This window comes from Amphiprion ocellaris, chromosome 6 (assembly GCF_022539595.1).
Source record: "Amphiprion ocellaris isolate individual 3 ecotype Okinawa chromosome 6, ASM2253959v1, whole genome shotgun sequence".
Taxonomy (NCBI): domain Eukaryota; kingdom Metazoa; phylum Chordata; class Actinopteri; family Pomacentridae; genus Amphiprion; species Amphiprion ocellaris.
In genome coordinates this window covers 23,626,901-23,652,297 of record NC_072771.1, presented here as the reverse complement: position 1 = coordinate 23,652,297, position 25,397 = coordinate 23,626,901, and the positions used below count along the sequence as shown (strand labels likewise).

The following is a 25,397-nucleotide window of genomic DNA, read 5'->3' as shown; positions in this document are numbered from 1 at the left end:
CATCAGTCCCCTGAGCGCCGAGTGACGTCACTGCGGAGGACGGTGTCGTGACGTAGGCAGTTCAATACTGACATGAACTGAGTAGGAGGGAAGCGGATGCATCAGCCAGATGTGGAGCGGTCTGGTGTGGATATGGGAGGGGATGGGAGGAGGGTCTGTGGATGGATGGATGGATGGATGGATGGATGGATGGGGCTTAGATCAATAAAGAGCACGTAGTGTTGCAGGATCGTTTTAATCCAGTGCAAACGACTTCACAGGGGCAGTATTGATAAGGAGAGCAGGGAGGGGAGAGGAAAAAAAGGTAGGAATTAATGTTGCAAGAAGCACAAGAGATGACTTTATTAGGGAAAGCACTGCTAATAAAGAGTGTGGAATAGCTGTGAAATAGCGAGAGAGTGGGGGTGTAGCCTGTGAGAGGGGGAGGGAGGGAGGGAGAGAGAGAGAGAGAGAGGGAGGGAGAGAGACGCGGGTGGACAGTGTGATGCTGCGCTTTATCTACTGGCTAAATGAGGGTTGTCTTTCCCAGTTCAGGCAGCAGGGCTTCTCCACCCTTCTCCCAGTGAGGATCTGTAATTTACACGACAACAGCAGGGCGCCTGCCGGATCTCCATTGGAGCCTCTGCGCTGGATCTCCTGCCGCCGCCGCCGCTGCTGCTGCTGCTCCATCACCACAAGAAGGAGGAGAAGATCAGCCTTGTGTGCCATGCGCTGCAGAACGACATGTATGAGTGAATTCATGCGGTGACAGCGGAAGAGGGGGGAATGGAGCAGTTGTCATCAAATTCCTGCAGACGCACCGACGGTGATACTGTGGAGGCTGTCGCGTAGAGAGAGAGAGAGATACAGAGAAAAGACCTTCATACGCAGCAGCAGCCAATCCTAGAGATACGTTTTTATTGCCAGCGAAAAGGATCAGCGGTTAGGTGTCGCCTTTCATTTCAACCGCCACAATGGGGTAAGTGTGGGTTATTATCCCTACAGGCTGACTTGAGTTTTCTTCTTCTTACCCCCTCCATCACCTCTTTCTGTATTCATATCAGCTGCAGCTCAGGGTATGAACTTCCCTGCCATGGAAACCACACAATGACAGGGTTTATGCGTAAAAAAAGATGCATCTATCTGTCTTACATGGCGTCTGATGAGGCTTATGGTGGGTGCATGTTCAGGTATTCTGTCTGGTAGTGGTTGACTGGTGATATTCTCATGGCCTTGATGTGGATGCAATGACAACTTATTCATTTTCACCTCCAAATACAATCTGCTTGGTAAAAAATAATGGGGATACGCTCTAGGCCCATCATGCTTACATACTAATGCTGGTGCAGAAGTTGTCCCCATCACTAAACTTTCAGGCTTAAAATCTGCAGTGATTCCCAAAGTTGGACTAAACCAGTGGGTCCTGGATGAGCTTTGGGTGTGCTCACCAAAATGGCACAAAGTTTCAATTCTTTGCTGTTGCTCAATTCTTCATTTCTGCCACAGAACAGCAAGAGAATTTTCTAGGTCTCTCTGTCCCACTGTTTACTCCCCAACTACATTATAGACAGTTATATAATTCTGCAAGAAGACATGAGCAACAGCCGCGTTTATTCTCATTTGGAGACGGTGGTCTGATGAACTGTACATGCTGTTCTGTATCCGGCTCTAGACAAGACTTGGGAACAGTATACTGTGAGAAGCAGGGGAATGTCAATACCTACAACGCTGCACCAGGCTCTAGTGACCGAGAGCAGCTTTCTGTCTCTATGGCAGCACAGGAACCGCTGCCTTAAAGCTGCTACACATCTCCAACAACAGGCACCCATCAGTGAAATAGCCGCCTAGTGCGCACGCAGCACTGCTCATTTGCATGTCCCCTAACCCTGAGCTCAGCGGTCCATTTCCCCCAACCAAGCCTGCCGTTCATTAATGGCTGTCTCCTGCAGTTCATTGTGATTAATTGCACAGCAGGAGGTTAACAATATGGCACAGGCATGGCGAGATTTCAAGGCATCAGCCAAAACTCCTGCATTGACTATTTACAGTACACTGGAGGCTTCCCAGTCGCCCACTCTGCCCTCCTACAGTGTGGGCAGCTCATCGTTCAGCCATGTCCCACTCAGCTCCAGCTCTCCACCGGGCTCTGCCATACTGGTGACTAAGTTGCTGTTATGCAACTGACTAAATGACTCAATTGATCCACAGTGGAATGAACTGTAAACTGACTGAAGTCGCTCTATGCTGCTTACGTGCAGGTGCAGGTGCAGGTGCAGGTGAGATGAAAGCACACAGAGGTGTGGATCTGTTGTCTGGTCGCCTGTCTGGCAGTATTGGTCCAGGCTGATAGAGTCATATTTCACTTCCGGCCTCGTGGCACAATAATAAGCCTCTTACAGCTTTAATGGTGATGGCACAACGGAGAACGTCAGCGTTGGATGAGAACCAGAGATGCCTATCAACAGTCTCTGGTGTGCTTTCACTTCCTTTTGCAAATGCAATCAATGCAAAGACAGACTCCCTGCCTTGCGTTGTGTGTGTGTGATTACATCTTAGGTCATCCAACCACTCCCAGAAGCAACAGGGAGCTCTCTCATTAATGACCTCTCTCTACCTTAAATAAGACACTCGAGTTCAAATTCTACTCTGTTGAAATAATGAAAAACTGTGGAAACGAGGGCAACTTCTAGAGAGAGAGAGAGAGAGGAATGGGGTGGAGGTGGTGAGGGAGATCTCTTGAGATGGGTGTTTCATTTTTCTTCTATTTCACCGTCAGCATTCGCAGATAGAGCAGGGGGGCAGCTGCACAGTTAAAGGGGACACACTGAAGAGGAAAATAAAACGTTGCCTTTTGTGGTCTAAAATGACACACGTGTGTGGAAGCTGTGACTCAGAACTGTGTTCACATCTGTGCATCAAACCCCTGAAGTACAGGAGGTGCTGTAGGCCACACCTGTTGCCACTCCTGGAAATGCAGATGTGTGTTTGTGTTCATGTTAAGTGCTGTCCACGGACCATATGGTGCATGCTGAGTTAAGGTGTGTACCATAACTAAACATACTTTGAAGGGTTAGCTCACCCCAAATAAAAAAATAACAACAAACCGTAGTATCTAGCGTTGGCTAATGTTTATTTTGCAACTTTTGTATTGCATTTATTGTTTTAAATCATGATCCATGATGGCTTCTTTGGCAGAAAGTAGTTACACTAAAATACTCATGTTCCTTTTAAAATGTATTTTTAGTAATTGAGACAGAAATATTGGAAGATCTATGAAAATAAAATCAAAATGATCTTTGTTTTAATATATAGTTTGTTTGTACTGAAGGATCAATCCACAACGCTGCAGCCTCAGGGAAGCCAGTCTGTCCCTATTAATCCACCTGTAGATAGTAGCTCTACTTTCCAAAATTAAATGCCACTGAGTTAAAGCCTGCATTAAAGTAATTACTGTAATTTGATGCAAAATAAATCTTTAGCAGCTGGCATGTCAATTTGAAAGTTTACTGGGAAAACTGTAAATCCATTCCTCATCATATCAGCCATAAAAGTGTGCTGCTCATCAATACAAGTACACTGACGCTGGCACATTCAATTCTAAAGTTTTCCAGATGTCTGACATGTTGGTAAAAATGTTATCAGTGCATATATGTGCAAAGCTGAGGTCAGTAAAAGTATCTCAGACATACTCAGTTGCTTTTTGACACTTCAGCAGGCTTTTCACTTTTAAGAGTCTTATCTGTTCGTGGACGTTTGAGCAGCCGTAGTTCACATAATTGTTTATACCACACTGTGTTGCAGTTCAAAACATCCCACTCCCTTCGTCTTCTTCTCCCGGAAGATGGGTGGTTTCATCAGCACTGTGGCTTCTCCTACATTCATCACCTCCTCCACGTTTTCCTCCCATCTTCTCTCACTTGATCACTCTTCCTCCCTCTCTCATTCTGCCGGCCTTCTCTCTGTTTTAACATTCACGTTCCATCACCTGCCCTTGTGTCACGCAGTGGACTGCATGCTAAACGCCTCCTCCTACTCTTCCTCTGTGTTTTTCTTCCTCCTCCAGACTTACTTCCTTCCCACTCACTCGCAACCCACTGAAATTACCCCCTTGCTTACATTCTTACTTGTCCCTTTTGTCCTCTCCATTGTAGCTTCTATGAACTTCCTTCATGCACTGAGGAAAGACAGCCAGTGTCTGACATCCCTGCATCATTTCATTTTGACACTTTTGCATGTGTTCTTGTTGATAAACCCGAGTTCATCGCTGGAGTGCAAGAGGATCAACACACACACTGAACTGACCTCCATAGAATCATATAACCGCCAGCTATTGGTGCAGACCAGAATCTCCGTAGAAAAGCTTGTATGATGGATCTGATGCCTTTCGTGTTGTAGCTATGCAGTCTTTTTAGGAAGGGAAAATATGTAGAAATCACTGCTCTATTCTATAAGAAAGCAACATTTTATTTAAATCACATTCCATCATTTATTTTGCCGTCTTTGAAAAGTTCAATTGTAGGAGTAAGTAATGCTTTTTCTGACAGCTAGTGGGTGTCATTTTGGAACAAAACTCTTTGGCACAGGCATTCATGTAAAAATGAAAGCACAAGAACATTGCTGTGTTTGGTACACACACACGCACACGCACACATACACACACACACATACACACACACACACACAATCAAGCAACAAGAACAGTGAAATTTGCCACAGCTCCATCAAATTATGCAATGAAAAACGATGCCAGTTGCCAAGCGGCTATTGCACGGATCATACGGACAGGCCATGCTTGTGTGATGCGTGCTGGGAGAGAGTTGAAATGACTCACAGTAGCGCCACTTACACTGCTGTCGATGATTATGATAATTCGCGCACAGCACTCCACAAGCAGCTTTGTGGAGTGGCATTAATCATCCCAGATTCACTCTCTGACTTCCTATACTCCACATTCCCCATCATTCTCTTTCTCCTTCTGTCTAACATCCCTCGCTCTTTCCCTGTCTCTGTGTTTTTCTTTCTTTCCCAGTCTTGGCTAATCACACACAGGAGGGGTGCTGCTGTTGAATTTTAATATTCATTTATACAGCAAGCCTTTGATGTCCCCCATCACCCCCACAGTGCAGTGTAAGCACTTCTCTATCTCGTGCTCTGCCAGCACTGCCAGCCCAGAATATCTCCCTCAGCACCCTGCGCTTTGAGTGTGTGTGTGTACTGACTGTAGATATTACCCAAGAAGCCCCAACAATGCTGCAATATATGAGGGCGTTGTAAGAGCAAACTGGGGAGTGGGGGGATAAATGGAGGAGGGGTGGAGGTGGCACATGGGTAATGAGTGGCTGATTGTCAAAAACGAGAAACAAAGATGACCCTTTTATATAATTCCCAACACTAATAGGAGTGAATCTAAACTCGGGTTTGGGTGACAAACAGAGGTCCATAATGAATTAGGTCGTCTCAGCTGAACCCAGCATGGAGTTTTGATCAACTGCAGATCCAAGCTACGCAGGCATGAACTCATATGTGCAAAAATATAAATACAGATTTATAATTACAGCACTTTTGTGTCATTGTTTCGTATATCTGTATGCATGTGTGTGTTTTTGGAAGCTGCAGTTCTGTGGGGTGTGTCTATGGTAGTTAACCATGGCCTACTGTCTATATTTAGCCTGAAACACTCTCCTTTTCCCCCTGTGTTCCCCTGTGTGACCCTCACTGAGTACTGCAGGCATTCCCATATCAGAGCAGAGAGAGACGGAGCTGCCTTCCAGAGAAAAAGACGGGGAGAGTTTCTGTTGGGTAGCTGCATGCATTTAGTGCGCCAGTTTACAAGTAGAGAGACAATGGACACTGAGCTGTAATCTTGTTATCCACATATACAGGACAATGAGTGTATCTAGTGGCTCTTTGACAGTCTCTCTTTCTGTGGTGTAACTATGGAGGATGGCGAGCTGGTAATACGGTTGCCAGGGCGATCTGACTCCCCTGTGGGCAACAGAAATTTCAGTGCAGGCGCTGGATTTGGTGAGACGTTGGTGTTGCGGCACAAAGAGGTTCACCACTTCTTCTTCATCCCCTTCAGGGAGCAGCCCATCTACAGCACGAGGGCCCACGTCTTCCAGATCGATCCCAACACCAAGAAGAACTGGCTGCCAACCAGCAAGCATGCCGTCACCGTCTCCTACTTCTACGACAGCACGCGCAACGTCTACCGCATCATCAGCCTGGACGGCACCAAGGTGAGCAGCTCGCTCACACAGTTACCGTACACATTACACAATTCGTTGTGCACAAAACAGATCAATTCTGATTTCCGCCTATCTGATGGTAGTTTTATGAAGATCTTCCAGATGTTTCAGGATAGTTGTCTCTTCACATATTAAACAGCCTTCGAGGAGATTTGAGTGGCACTGTAAATCTAGGTGTTAATGGTGTTAATATGCTCTACACTGGAAACCAAAGTGCAAACATATCTTAAAAGAGCTCAGAGTTGCAGGAGCTTCCAAGACCGTCAGCTCATGTTTCATTGTGTGTATGCATGCGACTGCTGTATTTGCGTGTCTGTCTGCACTTCAGGGTCGACGCTTATATCTCGAGATATTCTGGTTAGAGATCCAGGACGGACATGGTGTGATCGGGGTAGCTCGGCGTGACTGACGGCACATTGGAGTTGTTTATAGGGACTGACCAGCCGCACACATGCACTCTCTCTACCAGTTATGGAAAAAAGTGGGGGTGAAGTTCAATTAGAAAAACAGATGACAGTGCCAGAGGAATGTATGGCGGAGGAGATAACTGGAGCAGCAAAGGCAGAAAAGTGCGAAGGCTCTTGGGCTCTATGGTCAAAAAAATGTAAACTGCTGACGGATGAGCTCGTGATCACAAAGTGTGTGTGGGTCATTTCTGATGGTCAATTTAGCAATCGTGTCATATCATACAGCAATAGATCGACAGACTCAGCTGTTGTGTAACACACGCACTCTCTGACTGCTACCCTTCACACGCTCATCATTATGTATTGATGCCAACCAGAAAGCCAAACATTACGCAACACCGCTAATTGATCGGCCATTAATTTGTTCTCCATTAATGTTATTTAACAACGGCAGCTGACTTATATAAGATTTAGAGGTTGCCTTCAGTTATGGCTTGTGTGAATTGAAAGATAGCCCTGAAAATGTTATATGTATTTATTTTTACAACTAATATTGTGAAAACACACCGTTAGTCCTTCTCTCAGTACTCTGACTGTTACCACTTGTCTATTGTACTAACCTCAAACCCTTTGTTTTCCAGTGAAGATGTAAATCTTTAGCAACTAATCAGAAATATTCTGTTTTCTTACATTTTTTTAAAGGTTCATTAATTTCCTAAAAGAATGTGATACTGTAGTTTCTCAAAAATGTTACGCAAACAACAAATAAATTGCCTATTTATTGACAGCTGGCAGAACTGATGCTGCAGTGAGTATTACAGGATGGTGAATGTGGGGCTGACTCAAAATAAACTACCTGTGTTCATAGTAAACAAGAAGATGTAGCTCACTGATGAGTTTCTGGACATCAATAAAGCTCTATGGCACACAGTGCTCTTTGCTCAAGATAAAGTATAGGGTTGAAGCTATTAACATAACCTGTTTTTCACTGATTTTGATTGATTTAGTTGATAAAATGACAGAAAATTTGAAAAATCCCATTTCGGAAAAGGTGACACATTCAGCAACCTCGTTTTATTTAGGAAACTACTTTATCTTACAAAACAGAGACAAACATCAAACCCGTCACGTTTGGGGAGCTGAAAGCAAACATTTTTATGACAATTTTGCTTAATAAACACTTACAATTAGGAGTTTAATATCAAAAGTGTTCTTTCATTTCATCTGTTGTGCAAACAATCACAAGTGTACTAAAACTACACACTCAGACTTATATTCTTCTTGGGATCTGAACCTGTCTTGTACTAATTTGACACTCACTGTAGCAGTAAAAGTAATTCAAGACATATGAAGTGGGTTGGCTCTGTTTTGCAGGCAATAATCAACAGCACCATCAGTCCCAACATGACATTCACAAAGACCTCACAGAAGTTTGGCCAGTGGGCGGACAGTCGAGCGAACACCGTCTACGGACTGGGATTCTCTACTGAGCATCATCTATCCAAGGTACCGCACACCCCTCCACCCAAACACACAAACAAACACACACACACGCACACACACACACAAACCACATCTAGTACAAACCCTGTTGTCTTGTCTTCTCCCCCCCATGGTCTCTGAGAAAGGATGGCATTTCAGCTTTCTTTTCACTCTAGTTGCTACAGCTTCCCTCAAAGCTTGGCAGTGAGCCCTGATTGGGCGTTTTGTTTTTTGTTTTTTCCTGAGTGTGTTGGTGTGTTTATGAAAGTTCTGTATATGTGTGTGTTCCCTTGTGAGGTGGTGATTTCTCACCTCTGCGGCATGATTAAGCTCCGTTGTGAACCGAGGAGGCACTGAGCATCCCAGGACACACACAACCACACAACCACACACACACACCCAAACTCAGCAGTACAGCTGAGTCCTTTGGGTCAGGAAGTCAAGGATAACGAGGCTGATAACAATTCTTGATATTAAAGGCATTAGCAATGTGTGGTCTTGTGCCCTGAAGGTTGTCAGCTCAGGTGTTCTCTCCTTCCTCAACAACTTTTTAAACACCTTAAACTCTTTAACTCATTTGTTCAGTTTTGTTTCATAAGAGTCAAACTGTGCATAACTTTACAAAGCTCAGCACAAAGTTCGGACACGGTGGCTGTGCTTAAGAGCTTAGAGGGACGCGTTATGTTCTGCACATGTTAGTTTACGTTGATATTAGTCTGATGATGTAGATAGTGTATGCCTGCCATTCGCCGCACATTTCGAGCTTCTCCTTCCCTTTCACAAAATGTTGTTGTCCAAAATCCGCTTCACTATGAGAAACAGCAACATTGTTTGACTGGCAACCTACCACACTGAAAGATTCAAGATTCAAAGTAGATCTGGATCATGCAATGAGGCGGTGCTGCCAGTTTGTTTGTGGTTTTTGTGCTCACCGCTCTACAGTTTCCCCATCATTGTTTTTAAGGGACACCGTTGCTGCATCCTGGGCTTTGCTTCACCAAAGATGATTATGATTAGTTTAAAAAAATACAAACAAGCCACAGCTTTGTTCACCTAGTAGCAGAATTAAAATGAGGTGCAATCAGATTATTCTGCAGTGTGTGCCGGTGTTAGAGAATACTCTGGCTACTCAAGACGACACTGATAGTTTAGTTTATTCATCGTGAGAAGCACTATATGACCTGTGAAAACTATTGCATAATGTTTTTTGTAACGCTCAAGTGTGAGAAAACAACCCTGATGACACCAGAATTCTTGAGTTTTGGCTTTTTCTTGGCGCACAACTCACGAAAAGTCACGATATCTCAGCATTATTTTGACTGTTATTTTGAAATGGAATACCTCAACATGAAGGTGCTGTGCACAGCAGTTTGTCACTGATTCCTGCTAAGTAGCCAGGTAAATATTTAGATGTGGCTGTAAAGCAGCCAGTCGCAATGGGAAAATATGTGCATTATAATTATCTAATGTCACTGAATCTTTTGATGTATGATTTGTTCTTAAGTCTGTCTTAATCTCAGTTAGACTTGTAAATAAGTAGAGATTACAGTAGCATAAAAAGATGCTTTGTATTTGACATACAGTTCATTAGAAAGCTGAAGTCATGGTCACAAACTAAAGAGACCAAACTTTATTAATTTTTCCGTCTTACTGGCAAATGTGGGGCATCTTTGCTTTAACTGCCTTCCTGTAGTAATTACAGTGTTAACAGGAACTGTGTCTGAGGAGTATCAATACACAGTTTAACAGACAGCAAATTGGAAGTATCTTTTTCTGTAGTTTCAAGTTGAAATAATCAGATTCACTTCTCAGGTAACTGCAGAGCCAACACTCCTGAAGCACTTACAGTGAGAACTACTGCTTTTAGATCAACGTACCAGAACTATTATATTGCACTGAAGTGAAATGATATTGAGTTGCTTATTGCAGGTCCACTAATGGCGGACACACGGACACCAGACCGGCTCCAGCAGAGTTGTCAATTTGATTTTCTCACCACTCAGACCTCTGCAGAACTGTATCTACTAAATTACTGTGTAAAACTGTGGGGGCAGCGTCAGTGATGAACCACACCCTAAAGAGATGAGTGTATGTGCCAGAGTGTTTATATTTGCTCAAAGCCCCTCAGCTGAGCTCACCTTACTGCTTTGGGCTCGCTGCATGTATCTTTAGTTTCTACTAAAATAACCTGGAGATCAACATCTGACACTGACAACTTCTGATTACAGGAAAGCACAATGACACAGTCTGATCTGGTCTCTGTGTGTGGATATTTCTAATAGAAATGTTCCCACAGAGACCTAGTTAGGTCATGTTTGTGCTTAGGAATTATGGGTAATACTTCACTAAGTTCAGCTGTGGGTTGTTATTGGCAACAGCTTCTCCCTATCCTTCACAGTTGACCTATTACATACTGATCTCTCGCTCTCTTTCTCTCTGTCTCTGCACATATGGCTTTAGTGAACAGATTAAAACACATTATTGTAGGAGTTACCGTCCATGCTGATGGTTGTCCTCTGTGTCCAGTTTGCAGAGAAGTTTGCAGAGTATAAAGAAGCAGCACGGCTCGCTAAGGAGAAGAGTCAAGAAAAGATGGAGATGGCCACGTCTCCTTCTCAGGTACGTTTCTGACCAAAGCTGCTTCACCCTTGTGTCACGCGTGTTGTGTGTAATGACCAGCTGGTGAACAGGTCACAGGTGCAAATGTTTTGCAAATGTTAATGCTAGTGCTGTCCGTTCCGTAAATGGGAAACAAACCACGTGGCTCAGACTGATCCACACAATATGATTTCAGCTGTGCACATTTGAACTCATGCACAGGACAGAGAGAAAGGGAAGGGAAGGGCAAATGGGGGAAAAGGGGCAGTGGGAGCTAGAGGAACAGTAAATCTGGCAAATGCTGACTATCTAAATGTGTCAAGCTAAATATCTGCAATGTTTCCCCAGAATCAGACTCCACTTGAAGCTAAAGTAGCAGTTCTGCAAAAAATACATATTCAAATTCAGATCTAGGTATTGTTGTTGTTATTGTGTATGCCCTTATATATATTCTGTAATCCAGTTATTCCCAAACTTTCATAAAGTACATCGCAGAGAAGATAATCAGGCGAGAAAAGAAGAAAGACTTCTTTAATTTAAGAGTTTTGTGCAATAACAGATCCTTTCACTGCTTTGACATCTGAAATATTTTTAGTTGTTGCTGTTGTTTGTTTGTTTGTTTTTGAAGGTGTCACATGCCAAAAAGGCCAGAAATTCTAAATGCAATCTTAAATAACCACTAGTTGTATCTGTTGCATGAATGCAGCAGAGTAAAAAGCATAAGACTTTATACTTTCATAACATGCAAAAACTGGTACTTGCAGTAGTTGAGTCCTGACGCTGATTTTAGATTTTGATTCTGTCATTATGTGAGCAGAACAAAATGACTGAGTACACCTTTGATAAAAATAAAAACATAAATACATACAAGCAAGAACTTGAAGCTTGAACTTGTTTTATGGCTCTTTTCCAGGTTGTTTTCTCCTGACGAGATCCTTCCTTGTGTTGTATCTACTCTTTGGATAAAAGTGTCTGCTAAATGAAATTGTACAATTGTAAAAAAAAAAAATAAAAATGTGTGCATATTCTGTACACATATTAATAAAGCAGAGGATTTATTACTGTATATCAGGAACTGTTGCATTGCACACGACAAGACGCTTACATAAGGGAAGTGAATTTGCATGGAGCAGTTATTGCACATGACGCTTCAATCATGGAGAGTCAGTATTGCGTCCTGTTATAGTCTAATAATATGCTACATTTTCTCAGCATGTATTCCTCCTATACATTAAAAGAAAAAGACAAGAGTTGAAGAACACCGTTAGCCTGTGTGTTGGATATTTGTTTGTCAAGACATATCTAATAATAGCGTGTTTTAGGGTCTGCGTTACTGTGTCTAAGAGAAAATTAGCTTGTTTCAGGGGAGAATCCCCAGAGAAATCTGTTCTTTAATCTAAGGCCTGGTAACAGGCTTCATGTCCTCATGTGTTCATTATGGAGGCTGGGGGAGCAGCCCCCTGCTGTACTGCGCTCTATTACTCAATGCTGCAGCCCACATTGGCTGAAACGCTACAGCACCTTGTTCTTTCCCATGTGAGGATGTGTTTTAATGAAGCCAAGAGGACAGCTTCTCCCTCACCAGGGGTTAAAGGCTGCTTGCACACTGGCCACGGCGACGCTATAGTGGCCAAACTGGAGAGAGGCTGAAGGCTGTGGCCTTCCTGATACGATCCTGCAGTGGACTGCTGAAGCTTTCTGCTGGGTTTCACTACTGACAGTCAGCGTTTCACCCACATGCCTGCCAGCTCCCTTGCAAACCTCGCTTCTCTCGCCTCTAAATGAACGCAGAAAGACAAATTGTTCCACTAAAACAAGATGAGAGCTAAATGCTATATGCTGGTCCCAATGGGCCAAACCCTAGGGGGAATGCATCACGAGCAGATGTTAAATAATATACAAATGAATGTGGAGCACAAAATGTAAAACCAGCCATAATCTTCCTCTTATCTCTCACTTCCTTCTTGGTCCATTAGAGGCGTACAGGCAGTGTCATTGTACGACTGTATTGTGCCCGAGCCCTGAATCCTAATAGCTTTGTTTTATGTAAGTGCGGCAGCTGAATGATTTGTCTTTTGTATAATTCAGTGGTTGTATGGGATATAAAGATAAGAATTAATCTGTAATTCTGTAATTCCCCATTGCTATAGACAGCTACTTTAACAGCCTATAGGAATGTGGAGCTACTCAGTAAGATGTCAGGTTTTTAGCACCACAGCGGCAAGTGTTTTATCAGTGTGAGAGACAGCATAGCCAAACACACACACACACACACACACACACACACACACACACACACACACACACACACACTGCTTTCATTTATTATGCCTGAGCTCATATGTGAAAGATTTATTTATTCATCTCATTTTTCATTTTTCTAAGAATTTATTTATAGTGTTCTTGTTCTTATCTTGTTGTAATTTTGTACTAAGTCATCGCTGAGGTCACACACCTTTTACCTTACAATAATCGACGTTTATGATCGAAGAGCTGCAACAGTCATTTGATTAAACACTTAAATTAAACAGCAACTTTGTTTCTTTTTCAATCACTTCAGATGAAATATCTTTTAGTTTTATTCTGACATAATGAGACATTTGACCCTGAGGTGCTGAAATCTTGATGAAACAATTAATCCATCAGAAGCCGAAAAAACACAGATTAATTTAATTTAAGTATAGTTTGTAGTTGCAGCACTGAAGTTGGGTTCTTTTTGTCTTCTCCACTTCAGCCTTGGCATCTTTTTTTACTCATGCGAACAACTATCCAGTTCTTCTTCTATTTAATCCAGCCAATCAATGTTTCTGCTCTTGGTAATGCTAAATTTCCTGAATTCCTCAGAGTGTTTCTTTGGCAGAAAGCAGCCAGACATCATTAAGAATTAAAAATGTAGGAGCTGTAAAAGCTTTTATGACTTCACTATAGTTTCAATCATTACTCTTTTAAATTATTGACACCAGGAACATGTTTATTAATGCAGGATTGTCACAAATGCCTCAGTTTGGTTAAACTGTCGAGCATTTCAAATATTTCCCAGTAGTTTCCTGCTTTGTCTAATCTAACTAACAGTGTGAGTACAAATAAAATGGTTGAAATATTTCTGTTGTATCATCAGTTATGTTTGCTTGACTATTACATCTTACAGCAACAGCTGAACCACTTTCTCTCACACGCAGGAGTCTCCAGGAGGCGAACTCTCATCGCCTTTGACTCCCGTGACTCCTCCGATGGAAAACATCAACGGCACAGATGAGATCTGCGACACGACTCCAAACTCAGACAGCCGTCCAGAGCCGTCTCAGAATGCGCTGGCCTTCGCACACAGGTACAACCCACGCTGCGATGCGTTCAATGTCATGTTTGTCATCAGTGGCAGATGTTACAGTCTGATCACATGTTGTCACTGTCACTCATGCAAACAATAGTGATTTTGATTGATTAATATGAATTTTTGTGTGTTGTTTGTCTAAAGCGCAGAAACACCTCTCTTCTTCTGTTTTTTTCTTTGTGTCCGCATGCACCTGTGTACGTTGCATGTCAGCACTGTAGTAAACTCCCTCTATTCACCGCTGCTCTCTCGTGTTTTTCCTCTCTAGGGAGCAGTTTAAGACTTGTCGGGTCTGCTCTTTCTGATAGGGATGTCAGTACAAGTCCTGACTGCTGCGACACCATAACTACGCAAAACAAAAAATGTTCAGGCACAAAGCTTTCCAAAAAAACATAAGAGCCTGATTGCAGGCCAGCAACAGGGAGGGTGTTCTTTCCAAAAACCTGGTGCTCTGCGTGTTTAGTAACTGCTAATAACTATGGTAAAAACAGCAACTCTCCGGCGAGGAGGAATGCAATGAAATGGGTGCAATGAAATCTTTTATCAGTGACATTCACACACTGGACCAGCAAAAGATGTAACTTTGAATGTTTCTCAGGTTTGAGGAATTATTTAAGTTATTTATTTTGTTCAATCTGAGCATGCTCGATGAGGAAACTCGCACGTATTTATAATTTCATGTATGCCCAGTGCAATGCAATAATATCCTTTTTAAATGAAAATTCAAATCTCTTGACTGAGTAGGTGTTGAGTCACCTCTATGCATGCACCACTACTGTTGTGTACATTCCTCTTTGTGTCATGTTCGCAGACTAAATACTGAAATGGATAATTCATGTTCCTTGTGCTTGTTAATAATGGTTTATATACAGTCGACTGTGTAAGATAAAGAGGTCAAAGAGCCATATAAATATTTTGCTTTGTATAATGGCTTTCTGAAAAGGTGTGGTTGTGAGGTTCATCACCAAAAAGGTGTCGATGAAGCGTTTATGTAACACTTATATAATACACTGTGGGTAGTGGGAGGCATAGAGAGAGCAAGACAGACAGACACACAGAGGGAGTGTGTGTCAGAACCTGGGAGAACGACAGCGAGAGGTGCACTGTATATAAAGTCTGTACATGAGTCACTGATACAGAAACATCCACCAACTGCACACACTCTCACTACAACAAATAAAGTGAACAGAAGGGAATGGACAACCAGTTGGAGCTGTTTAAGTAAGTGAAGTGTTTTTTTCTCAGGAGAGGAAATGTTATCCACTGTCACTTGTAGTCGATTGTACACACAGGTCTTTTCATTTGTAAAATCTCTGTAACTTGTGCCACTTTTATCTCTGGCTGCGATTCATATTAATTAAAGATATCAATCAATCGCTTAATGTATTATCATTCTTTTTTTGCTTAAGTACTGCTGTCTGAGGGGAGAAACTTCATTGTTTTTGGATGTTTAAGCATCAATGTAGAGATCCTTAAAGACAGAGATATTTTTTTCATAAATATTAGAAAGTCTGTAAGGTATAAGCTTAGAAATCCCAAGCACTACATGGTGAACTCTGTGAGGCTTCACAGATCTGAGCAGTGAGAGCAGGATGTAGAGAGGACACCCACTGCCTGCTGCAGCCTTGCTGCTGATGTGTCTATTAATGCTGCATGCGTGGGAGACGGGGTCGACTCTCAGCATTCATGATGGCAAGTGTGGACGTAACAAGCCAACCTCAGTCTCACATTTTCTCAGAGGCATATGCAAAGAGGGTAGATGGAACGACCATCCAGATATTTTGCCATATAACCTTCTCTTTGTCCATCTTTCTATGAGTCATACTTCTTCTTCTAATATCTACTGTGTGCATCATCTCACATCTATCGTCGTTTACAGTAGCTTCATGACATACGTATTGTGCTTCGGTTTATGTGTATTTTCTGGCCATTTGCTTAAAGGTGTCAATGATAACAAAAAGAAAAGAATAAAATGCTTCTGGCGTGTTTTGAATGTGTTTGCTCGAATGCTTTTTAAATGGCGATTCAATACCTGGACACACGCAGGTGTTCACTGTCTTTTGGCACCAGACTTCTGTGAGCATTGGTAATGCCATGTGTCTGGAATTAAATGATGACTTGTCTCCGTGGCATGTTCAGCAGAGTGCTGTTCAGCAGGTCTGTGTAGGCAGGTATGTGTGGGTGCCTCGGGCAGAGGAAGACAGGTGGAGGATGAGAGACAGCTGTACGCAGGGCTGTGAGAGAGTTTTTTATATCAGGATGTAGGCGGGTTTGGCAGGTCTGTGTTGGACTGGTTTTGAATGGTTTTCTGGATTATTGTAAGACCTTTTTGCTGCGGCTGCCTGTGTTGTGTGTGAATGGTCTCCCAGTGTTGAAGGATGTAGGCGTCTGTCGGTGGGTTTGCGGTAGGCTTGTGCAAAATCAGACCGTGCCTAAGTCTCCGTTCCTCCGGTGCTGCCATGGCAACTGCTCTGCCTCCCTGCTTCTTGAGCGGCTGTATGAGGAGGATGAACCTACCTGACAACGAACAGCAGTCAGGACGCGGCAAAAACACAAGAGGGCTGTAGAAGAAACCTTTTGTGTCCCACAAGTTTCCGCTTTGTGCTTGGCAGCTTTTCTGACCATTGAATGGAAATTATCCTTGACATTGTGAAGTAGTGAAACACAAAACAGAGCGTTGATGTTTTATTCAAGACTTATGGTGTATTGGCACTGTGTACAGGTTATGTCCAAACCACAAAAACAATCAGAATTTAGTCAAAAATAAATGTTGAATTTAAAAACAATTGAAATAAAATATGAACCCAAGCCTGCACAAAATCTGGTCCTGCTCTGTCTATCATTGTGACACATTCTGCTTGAGTGGGCAGAATATGGCTTACAGAGATGAAACAGATAAAAACATATCTTTTTTGCCAGATACTTTGCAATTAGGAGAATATTTTTTTATTTGAATAAAAAACAGTGCAAAAACTGTGCTAACAATTTCAAGCTGATACAAGCAAGAAAACGGTACTTTTTGACTTCTTAAACAGCACACATTTAAATCTTGCATGATAAGAAGTGGAGCTAAACCGACATAACTAGCTCACACAACAACACATTTATACTGTTTAAATAATCACATCATCTCCACTGTGAGTAGCTCGGTCACACCGCAGCAGCTAACTTACCCTCCATGTGTCTCACACACCTTCCTCTCTGCTCTGCTGTCCTCAGCCAGAATTGTGCTCAGGTGCCCCCTGAAACCTTTCAGCCCGACTCATTTAATGAAGACGAACACCAGTGTCAAAACATCTTGCACCCTTTTCTCTCTTGTAATTCTCCCTCCGTCGTTTTCCCTTGCTTTCTCCGTCTGTCTCCATCTTCGCATCTTGACGTCTCGCCTGCACTCTGGCTCTCCAGGCTGGTGTGTGGGGTTTATACATTGGCGGGGCGGCTTGCCTTGGTGACAGCTCTGCTCCGTCTCTATGTGTGTGTGTGTGTGTGTGTAGTTGTGTGTCAGTTAATATGTGCATGTGTAGGATGAAGTGTCGTCTCCCTCCTATGCGTCACACATGCAGACACACTTGCACTCACAGAGGGGGTGGCTGTTGTGTAAGAACTGAAGGCGCCGTGGGAGTCCAGAGTGATCTGGGCTTTCTCTCTTTTACACTTCACAGAGTGGGTGTTATGGCATAGTGGAGTGCTGCTGCAGTGTGTGAACATATACAGTGGGCTATGTGTGTGTGTGTCAGTGAGGGGGAGGAACAAAACTGAAAACAACGCTGTTATGGGTCATGCAGACGCTCATCGGCTCTTGAGTGAGCTAAGCTTCCTTTTGTGTTTTTCTGTTTATGTGTTTGTGCCGCTGTGAGGAATTACTGTGAAGTATGTGGGAGTAGGAGCCCCTATTCAAAGATACTCCACCTGATGCTGGTGCTCGACAGAGTTTAGATCTCATGCATCCTCCAGCCAAAGTACAATATTATGTGAGAGACAGGGAGTGGGCATTATATAAATCTGAAACGACTGCATGCAGTGCAAAGATCTAACAGTGGAGGTGCAGGATGGAAATATTTTCCCTTCAGGAAGTTGTGTTCATTAATGTATCTAATATTACACTTTCTATACAATATACAGAGTAGTTTATGTACTAAATATATAATAATAAGATAGACAATATCTGGTGAAGCCATAAAGCATTCCCAGCAATTCCAAATTTTGATTTATAGTGAATTTTTATGGACATGACAGAAACAAGTGGCAAAAGATTGCCAGACATTGTGGAAAAAGTGCAATGTCCAGTATTATTCATTGAAATTGTTGCTAATATTTAGGAAAATTGCAAGACTCTGTACCATTTCAAATCACCCTTTTCATAGCAGGATTCTAATCTGTTCAGTCAAGTCATTTCAAATCAAACAGTATAGTGAGGACTTCCAGTTGCACATGGTGGCAACTCACAAGACGGACAAAAGCTATAAGCCAAAAATGACTCCTGCTCTGGTAAAAATAGTACTGCGAGAGGCCGAGAAGAATCCAAGGTTCACTATCAAGGCCATCCATATGAATCTGAGCAGTTCTGGTTCCAACATCTCAAGACAAACATTCCAGCAGACACTAAACAAAGCTGGTCTCCAGTGACGCTGACCAAGGAGGACTCCATTTCTCCGAGACAAGCAAACAAAAGCTCAGCTGGACAAAGAAAAAAGTTTTGCTCAATAATTCTGTGGTCAGGTGAGGTGAAAATCGAGTTGTTTGGGTACAGTTGTGTGTTTTTTATTTGGCGTAACCAACGAGAAACATTCCACACCATGAACGCTGTCTCCAAAATCAAGCAAGATGGTGAGAATGTAATGCTTTTAGGGTGTTTCTTTCAGGCAACGTTGTCAAAGCAAACAGAAGAAAAGAGATCCACATTAAGATTATGGAGGAAAACATAAGGCAGCGGGCAGAAAAACCTAGCCTCTAGCAGCACTGGACCTTCTCAGAAGTCAATGATCTGAAACATACAGCCAAAGTGGTCAGGATCCGGTTAACAGAAAACAATATCAATATGTTGGAGAATCCCATCAAGAACTCGTGGAGGAACTGAAGACCAGCGTGATGGAAACAAGCCCTTCAGCCTGAAAGACCTGGAAATCATCACTTAAGAGGAGTGGAACAAAATCACAGTGGTAACATGCAGGTAGAAGAAATAAAGTATTCAAATAAAAAATCACTTTAAATCTAAATTTAGCATGCTTAAGAATAATTTTAACTAAAGTATAGAACTCTGAACTCCCAGCCACATGGTCCATATATGGACCATTTTTCTCCATCTGCCTTTTTCTCACCCACTTGTCGTTCCAGCGTGAAATTCAGTCACATTCAATCACTTTCTCTCATCTCATTTTCTCGTCTGTGAGTAGCTGGACCAGATTAGGCTCCAGCCAGTCTGAGGATATAATCTCAGATTACAACTCATGTGGCAGACGGCTGCTTTCACAGCCTACTGGCCTGAAGTACCAACCTCCAGCCTGAGTGTCCACTACAGTCTTTGTCTCCTGGTGTGTTCTGGTTTAAATCTGACCAATTTTCTGAAAGCTGTAGTTTATTTTATCCAACTTGGCAATAACCTTGACGTTATCCTCCACATAGATCATATTGAGACAATGGTCAGTTTGGACCATTTTTGGTAAATTCTGGATTTTTATAAAGAACCTTGGCCATCTTTGTAGTTAACAGTCAAAAATAACCAGCCATAAGAATTAATTGAGAGCATTTATGCAAAACTGAGAGTTTCTGAACATGTCTTCCTTCAAATGGACAGGCTTGCACTCCCAGACAACCATATAAATGTACACATACACAGCCACTGACTCTACATCAGCTCACAGTCATGTCCTGGAGACTTAAGCTAACCCTAACCAGTACTACCAGTCACAAACATTCCCAGCATTGTTGAAGTACTACAGAGTACCGTTCTGGCAGCTTTTGGATTTGAAACTTCCTTGAAGCATCGCCCACATTTCTTCTCTGCCACAACAATGACTTAAGTCTTCAATCTTGATAGTGGTGAGGAGGAGATGAAATTAGCAGTGAAGATGCATTACAAGTGTCGGAAGTGAAAGAAAACACAGAATATTATCCTGAGCATGAGAGTACTGATGAGGGACGCTCATTGACGAAGAGGAGAGTCCTGTAGAGCACATAGTTGTCCAGTTACATTTTGCTGGCGTTTATTTCCATCTGAAGCAAACTGTCAGCAGAGAAAGTTATCAGGACCCGACAGGGTATACTTTAACCTGGAGTCATGGTGTCAAATCCCTGTTCCCTGTTCCTTACAGAGCTAATAGAAGCTACAGTCTTAAATATGACAAACATAAGAAGAGACAGGTGTTGAAATAAAAGTGCAAGAAGGTAGATCGGACAGACGTCTTTTCATACATTGGTGTGTTGATTCTATATGGTTTATATAGACCCACGCAGATCCATCTCTTGTTTACAGCTTTCAGAGTCTGATGGGGCATTTTTATACCGCCATGTCGTTGTAGGCGTTTCATATGCTGTCATACAGCATCTGTTCAGACAGCAGAGATACCTGACTTGAAAACTGTACGAATCAAGAGATTTGGGGCTTGGTCTGGAGCCTGCTAATCATCCACAATCCTTAACCAGATGTTGAACTTGTGATGATCAAAGGTCACAGTATGTGCCATGTAAACCTGGGAAATACAGGATCAGGATGTTGGAAATATGTGATGCCAGGTCCAGGAAAACCTGCTGGTGGAGCACCAGAGAAGAACCAGGACAAACATTTGGCCCTGGTTCAGAGCATCACAAGTGATTTTTTTATTTTATTTTATGTGGTTGTGGAGATACGGTTTTAGAAGTGATGAAATGGCATGTAACACTTAATAAGCTACTATGTAAGTCATGAAATATCGCTTGTATGTATTCGGTATTCTATTGATTAACTGTTACATATTGAATTAAAAGTAGACATTGAAGATGAGGTTTTTCCTGGAGGAACTAGGATGCCTCTTATTCAAAGTCATCTACAATTTTCAAACAGCATCATCTAACAGACTGATGAGAGACGCGCTAGACTCAGGACCGCTTTCTGCATCACTCACAGACTAAAAGAGGCAAAAAAGAGAGATGCACGCTCTGCACCACGAAAAACCAAGCATCATATGTAAATGTTACAATGCAAAAAAAGATGCAAGATTTCCTTTTTTATTTATGTTCTACTGTTGAATTTTACCCCTGTGTCCTTACGGGAATACCACAGTTGTTACTTTGCACAACTGAGGGGTTTCAAACAAACTATCCTATTTACGCCTTGACATTAGTCTAGTCAGTGATAAATAGCACAACATGCTGTATTTCCGCTTGTATTTAATTTAATCAGAAAAGTCCATAAATAATAATTTCCCTGAAAAATAATGTTCAGCTCAATGAGGCCTAAAAAACAGCAGGTTCCAAAGAAAAGTGAAGAATGTTTTAGAAACACAATTAGAAAAACAACATAAAAACATTCAGTGGTAATTATGTATTGTGATAAATTTAACAGTTCTAATGGGTTGGTTGATTTTGAAAAGTAACACAAAATGTGAACATGAAAGGAATGCAAACTGGATGGATGAAAACATGGAAGAATTAATTACTGGCTGCTTAAAGACAATATGATGGTCTGATACTGTAATTTTGTGTGAACAAACCTTCACAGTCAAACGCTGCTTTGTAGATTTACACCAGCTTGTCATCCAAACATGAGCACTTATAATCCTGAGCTACTGTCGATAAACTATTAACATGCATATCCCTGTGTTCTGCAGCCCGGCCATGACAAAACACTGGGAGGCTGAGCTGGAGGCACTAAAGGGGAACAATGCCAAGCTAACGGCAGCTCTGCTGGAGTCCACAGCCAATGTCAAACAGTGGAAACAGCAACTGGCTGCCTACCAGGAAGAGGCAGAGAGACTACACAAACGGGTGAGCGACGGGGCAAAGGAATGCTTGTTTGTTTTCATCCGTGATTAACTCATTTAAATCAAATTGGAAGGATCACTTGGAGGGGATGCTGTGAAGTCAGGATGAGAGGGAATGAAACAAAGGGGAGATGAGTGTGAGCATGAGGGAGAGAAAAGAAAAGGGAGTCTGGGAATGAGACTGAGATCAGGCCGCTGTTGTGCCAAACTCTCTATTATTGGTGGATCTGAATCATGATGATCCCATCTTGTCCTTGCAGGTGACGGAGCTGGAGTGCCAGAGCAACCAAACCCCGGTGATCAAATCCCAGAAGACTGAACTGAACCAAACCATAGAGGAATTAGAGAATACACTCAGAGATAAAGAGGAAGTATGTTTTCTGGGCATTTTGTGTGTCTTGAAAAGTAATGACATTTTTGCTACGCAGCTTTTTAATCTTTTTTTTTTTTGTTCTCCAGGAAATGGAAAAGTTGAAAGAAGAATTAGAAACCATGAATGACCTGATGGAGCAGAAAGACACTCTTACCCAGAAACTGGAGGTGAGTGAAACAAAGTGAAAGTGTTTCCTGTCTTATGAATCCGCATAAAAAAGATCCACTGCCTTTCATATACCATTAACAAATTTGTTTCTCTCTCTGCAGGAGACGGAGCTTCGCAGTCGGGTTCTGGAGGAGCAGCTGGCCGGTGCCGAGCAGCGGCTGGAGGAGAACCAGGAGGAGCAGGAGAATTTTAGGAAGAGCCTGCGGACGCTGCTGGAGCTGCTGGACGGCAAGATCTTTGAGCTGACGGAGCTCAGAGACACCTTGGCTCGGCTCATAGAGGAGGCCAGCTAGAGACGGAGATGCCAAATTCCCACAGACAGAGCCATATGACAACTTACACTCTGACGCCCCACGACTCACCCACAACCAATCCTGCCCACCTCCTTCTTCAAACAACCTACACACATTGAAAGTGAGACACAGCACTGCCCAACGTTCACATTTTGCTCACAAAGGGCAGCTGATTCCCCAGTTTTTACCCAGCAGGCATCAAGTTCCTACCGACCGCTGGCACTCCTGTAGATCAAGACGACGCAGGGACTACCTCAGCTTGCCTTCTGATTGGCTGGTGTAGGCATCACCTCGGTTGAACTGGTTGCTTCCATTTGTAGAGACGCCTGCTGTGGCTCACTGCAACTGCCCACTCACCCACGCACCCACCCACGCACCCACCCACACACACTCTAGCAAAGAGTTAACTTGAGAACTGTGCCTCAGTGCCACCTACTGTTGGACTTGGAGAGCTGCAGCATCACAATGTCGCTCACATGTGCACACACACACACACACACACACACACACACACACACACACACACACACACACACACCCTTTTCTTCCTCTCTAAACTGCCCCCCCAAGGGGAATGTTGAAAGTCATGTGGAAATAATTGCTGTTAAGACTCAGAGAACTGCGCCAAAGCTGCCAAATCCCCCGAAAATACTGTCCCCTAACTAGCAGATGCTTTGATCCAAAGTGACTTACTGTACAGAGGAGAGCTGAACAGACGAAACCACGTTTGAGCTCGGGCTGCCAGAGGAGCGTCACTAGGAATTAAAGGACGGCTCTCAGGCCGTCTTACCTGTTGGCCTGGATGAACACATGGGGCTGCTGGGAAATGGAGTTTATTTAAATGAAAGACTTCATGTATATCCACAGCAGATTTATAATCCTATACAACAGATGATCATTGAATCTTTCCGAGGCGTTCTCATGCCACACAGAATTTTAGACAACATGATCCCAACGCTACATTCGACATGAGAATTCCTGCATCCAGACTGCTTCCACCATCACAGACGTCTGACCTGTCTTCCTGCCAAAACTCAGTGTGGTGTGTGTTCCCCAACGAGGCCTGACGTAACGTGTGCCTTGAAAAGCACACAAAAGTGGACACATGTTTGTATATAAAAATGGTGTGTGTGCGTTTTGTGCTGTGAGAGAAAGACCCTGCTTTTGGACAACAAGGCCTACACACACACACACACACAAACATTCACTCCCTTCCTCTCACACACACACAGACACACACACACACACTGAGCAATACCAGACAGGCCCTATACGACACCTCTATCCAACTCTATCAGGTACTCTACTCAGTGGACTCATGCAGATAGGTCAAATGCAACTAAGCTGATTCCCCCCCACCACCGTCCAACAGAAAGTGTACTACTGTTGACCGCAAAACTGTGTGGCAGCCCTGTCTGGTCGAAGTAGTGCATCGTGAAGGGCTTATAGAGTGTCATCTCCGTGTTCGTAGAAATCCACACCCTCAGTCAAACTGGCCACAGATTTTTCACTCCACGCAGGTGAATACAGAACTGTACTCAGTTTCTATTGTTTTTGGGTTTTTTTTTACACAGGATATAATACTGACGATACAATTATAGAACCGTATAAGACAACTTTCTACTCATGACAGCATTGTAAATGAATGGATGAATAACTCAAATGCAGTAACACCCTGCAGTGGCTTATTGTTGTGTATTAACCCACGAGTATCTAGTCTGTAGGCAAACAATGAGAACCTCCTCTGTATATTGAAAATGCGTGACAACACAATGTAAACACACAGTGTTTTACACATTCTGTACCAAAACATTCACTTGCTGTATAAAGCAGATCTTATGCCGGTAAAATTCTGAATTCTAAGTCAATTTCTAAAAAGCTCTACCTTCACGAGGTGCTACCTACCTTATATTTCAGTTGAGCACCCTGTTTGCACTGTGTTATTACACTGTTGTAACCCCATTATATGTCAAGATTTGCATTTAGTATTAGCACAGTATAATATAATTACTTTCCGTAGTTAGTTAGTTACACAGGTTAATACACTGGAATAAGACCCATGTAAAGGGAAATGTTACCTATTTTTTTCTTTCTGGTTTAACTTTGACAGTCGAGTGACAGAGATGGAAAACCTTAATATTAATGCTATTGTTAATGAATGCCTTTGTACAGTAGTGGATAAGAAGCTTTTCATTCTCCTGTTTTGTAACTTATGGTATTTAAATGTAGGTATTATTATTGTATTTAGAGGTATGAGAAGACTGGCAATATTTTTGACTATTTAAAGTAATTTTGAACTCATGATATTAAAGAGGTACCTCAGGCTAATGATGTTCGTAGATTGGTGAGACTTGTGTGTTTGCAGGTGAAAGGATTTACCAAAATGCTGGTGAAAAAAAATACGATCAGGAGACACACCTGTTGGTGCTTCAGCCAAACTAAATCCTTTGTTGAATTCAAACAAAGACAGCCCCACCAGGCTGAGAACACACCTCTGTGAACTGAGAAAATGCTATGTTTTATATTCAAATACAGTGACCACAGAATTCAGTGTGTGCAA

At 42.6% G+C, this 25,397-nt stretch overlaps 1 protein-coding gene across 3 annotated transcripts; it reads left to right on the top strand.

The window, feature by feature from the left end:
* Nucleotides 1-187: 187 nt before the first annotated feature.
* homer1b (homer scaffold protein 1b) lies at nucleotides 188-25,387 on the top strand. Of its 3 annotated transcripts, XM_023289863.3 has the most exons (10): nucleotides 188-304; nucleotides 530-958; nucleotides 6,062-6,218; nucleotides 8,009-8,140; nucleotides 10,643-10,735; nucleotides 13,894-14,042; nucleotides 21,851-22,007; nucleotides 22,264-22,374; nucleotides 22,463-22,543; nucleotides 22,646-25,165. In XM_023289863.3, exons 2-10 carry the CDS (start codon nucleotides 954-956, stop codon nucleotides 22,835-22,837), a joined length of 1,077 nt encoding a protein of 358 aa, XP_023145631.1. In that variant the 5' UTR covers nucleotides 188-304; nucleotides 530-953; the 3' UTR covers nucleotides 22,838-25,165. The 3 variants fall into 3 exon arrangements, with proteins under 3 accessions (XP_023145631.1, XP_035812971.2, XP_023145630.2); XM_023289862.3 differs by lacking the exons at nucleotides 188-304; nucleotides 530-958 and having other exon boundaries at nucleotides 5,707-6,218; nucleotides 22,646-25,387; XM_035957078.2 differs by lacking the exons at nucleotides 188-304; nucleotides 530-958; nucleotides 21,851-22,007; ... (1 more) ...; nucleotides 22,463-22,543; nucleotides 22,646-25,165 and adding an exon at nucleotides 14,314-15,431 and having other exon boundaries at nucleotides 5,703-6,218.
* The last annotated feature ends 10 nt before the right edge of the window (nucleotides 25,388-25,397 follow it).

What these genes read in the sequence shown, in the direction of transcription:
- homer1b (XM_023289862.3), top strand. Translation starts at nt 5,916, where the DNA reads ATGGAGGATGGCGAGCTGGTAATACGGTTGCCAGGGCGATCTGACTCC. An exon ending in TCAGCCTGGACGGCACCAAG is followed by an intron (nt 6,219 to 8,008) that starts GTGAGCAGCTCG and finishes TCTGTTTTGCAG; the next exon opens with GCAATAATCAACAGCACCAT. An exon ending in TGGCCACGTCTCCTTCTCAG is followed by an intron (nt 10,736 to 13,893) that starts GTACGTTTCTGA and finishes TCTCACACGCAG; the next exon opens with GAGTCTCCAGGAGGCGAACT.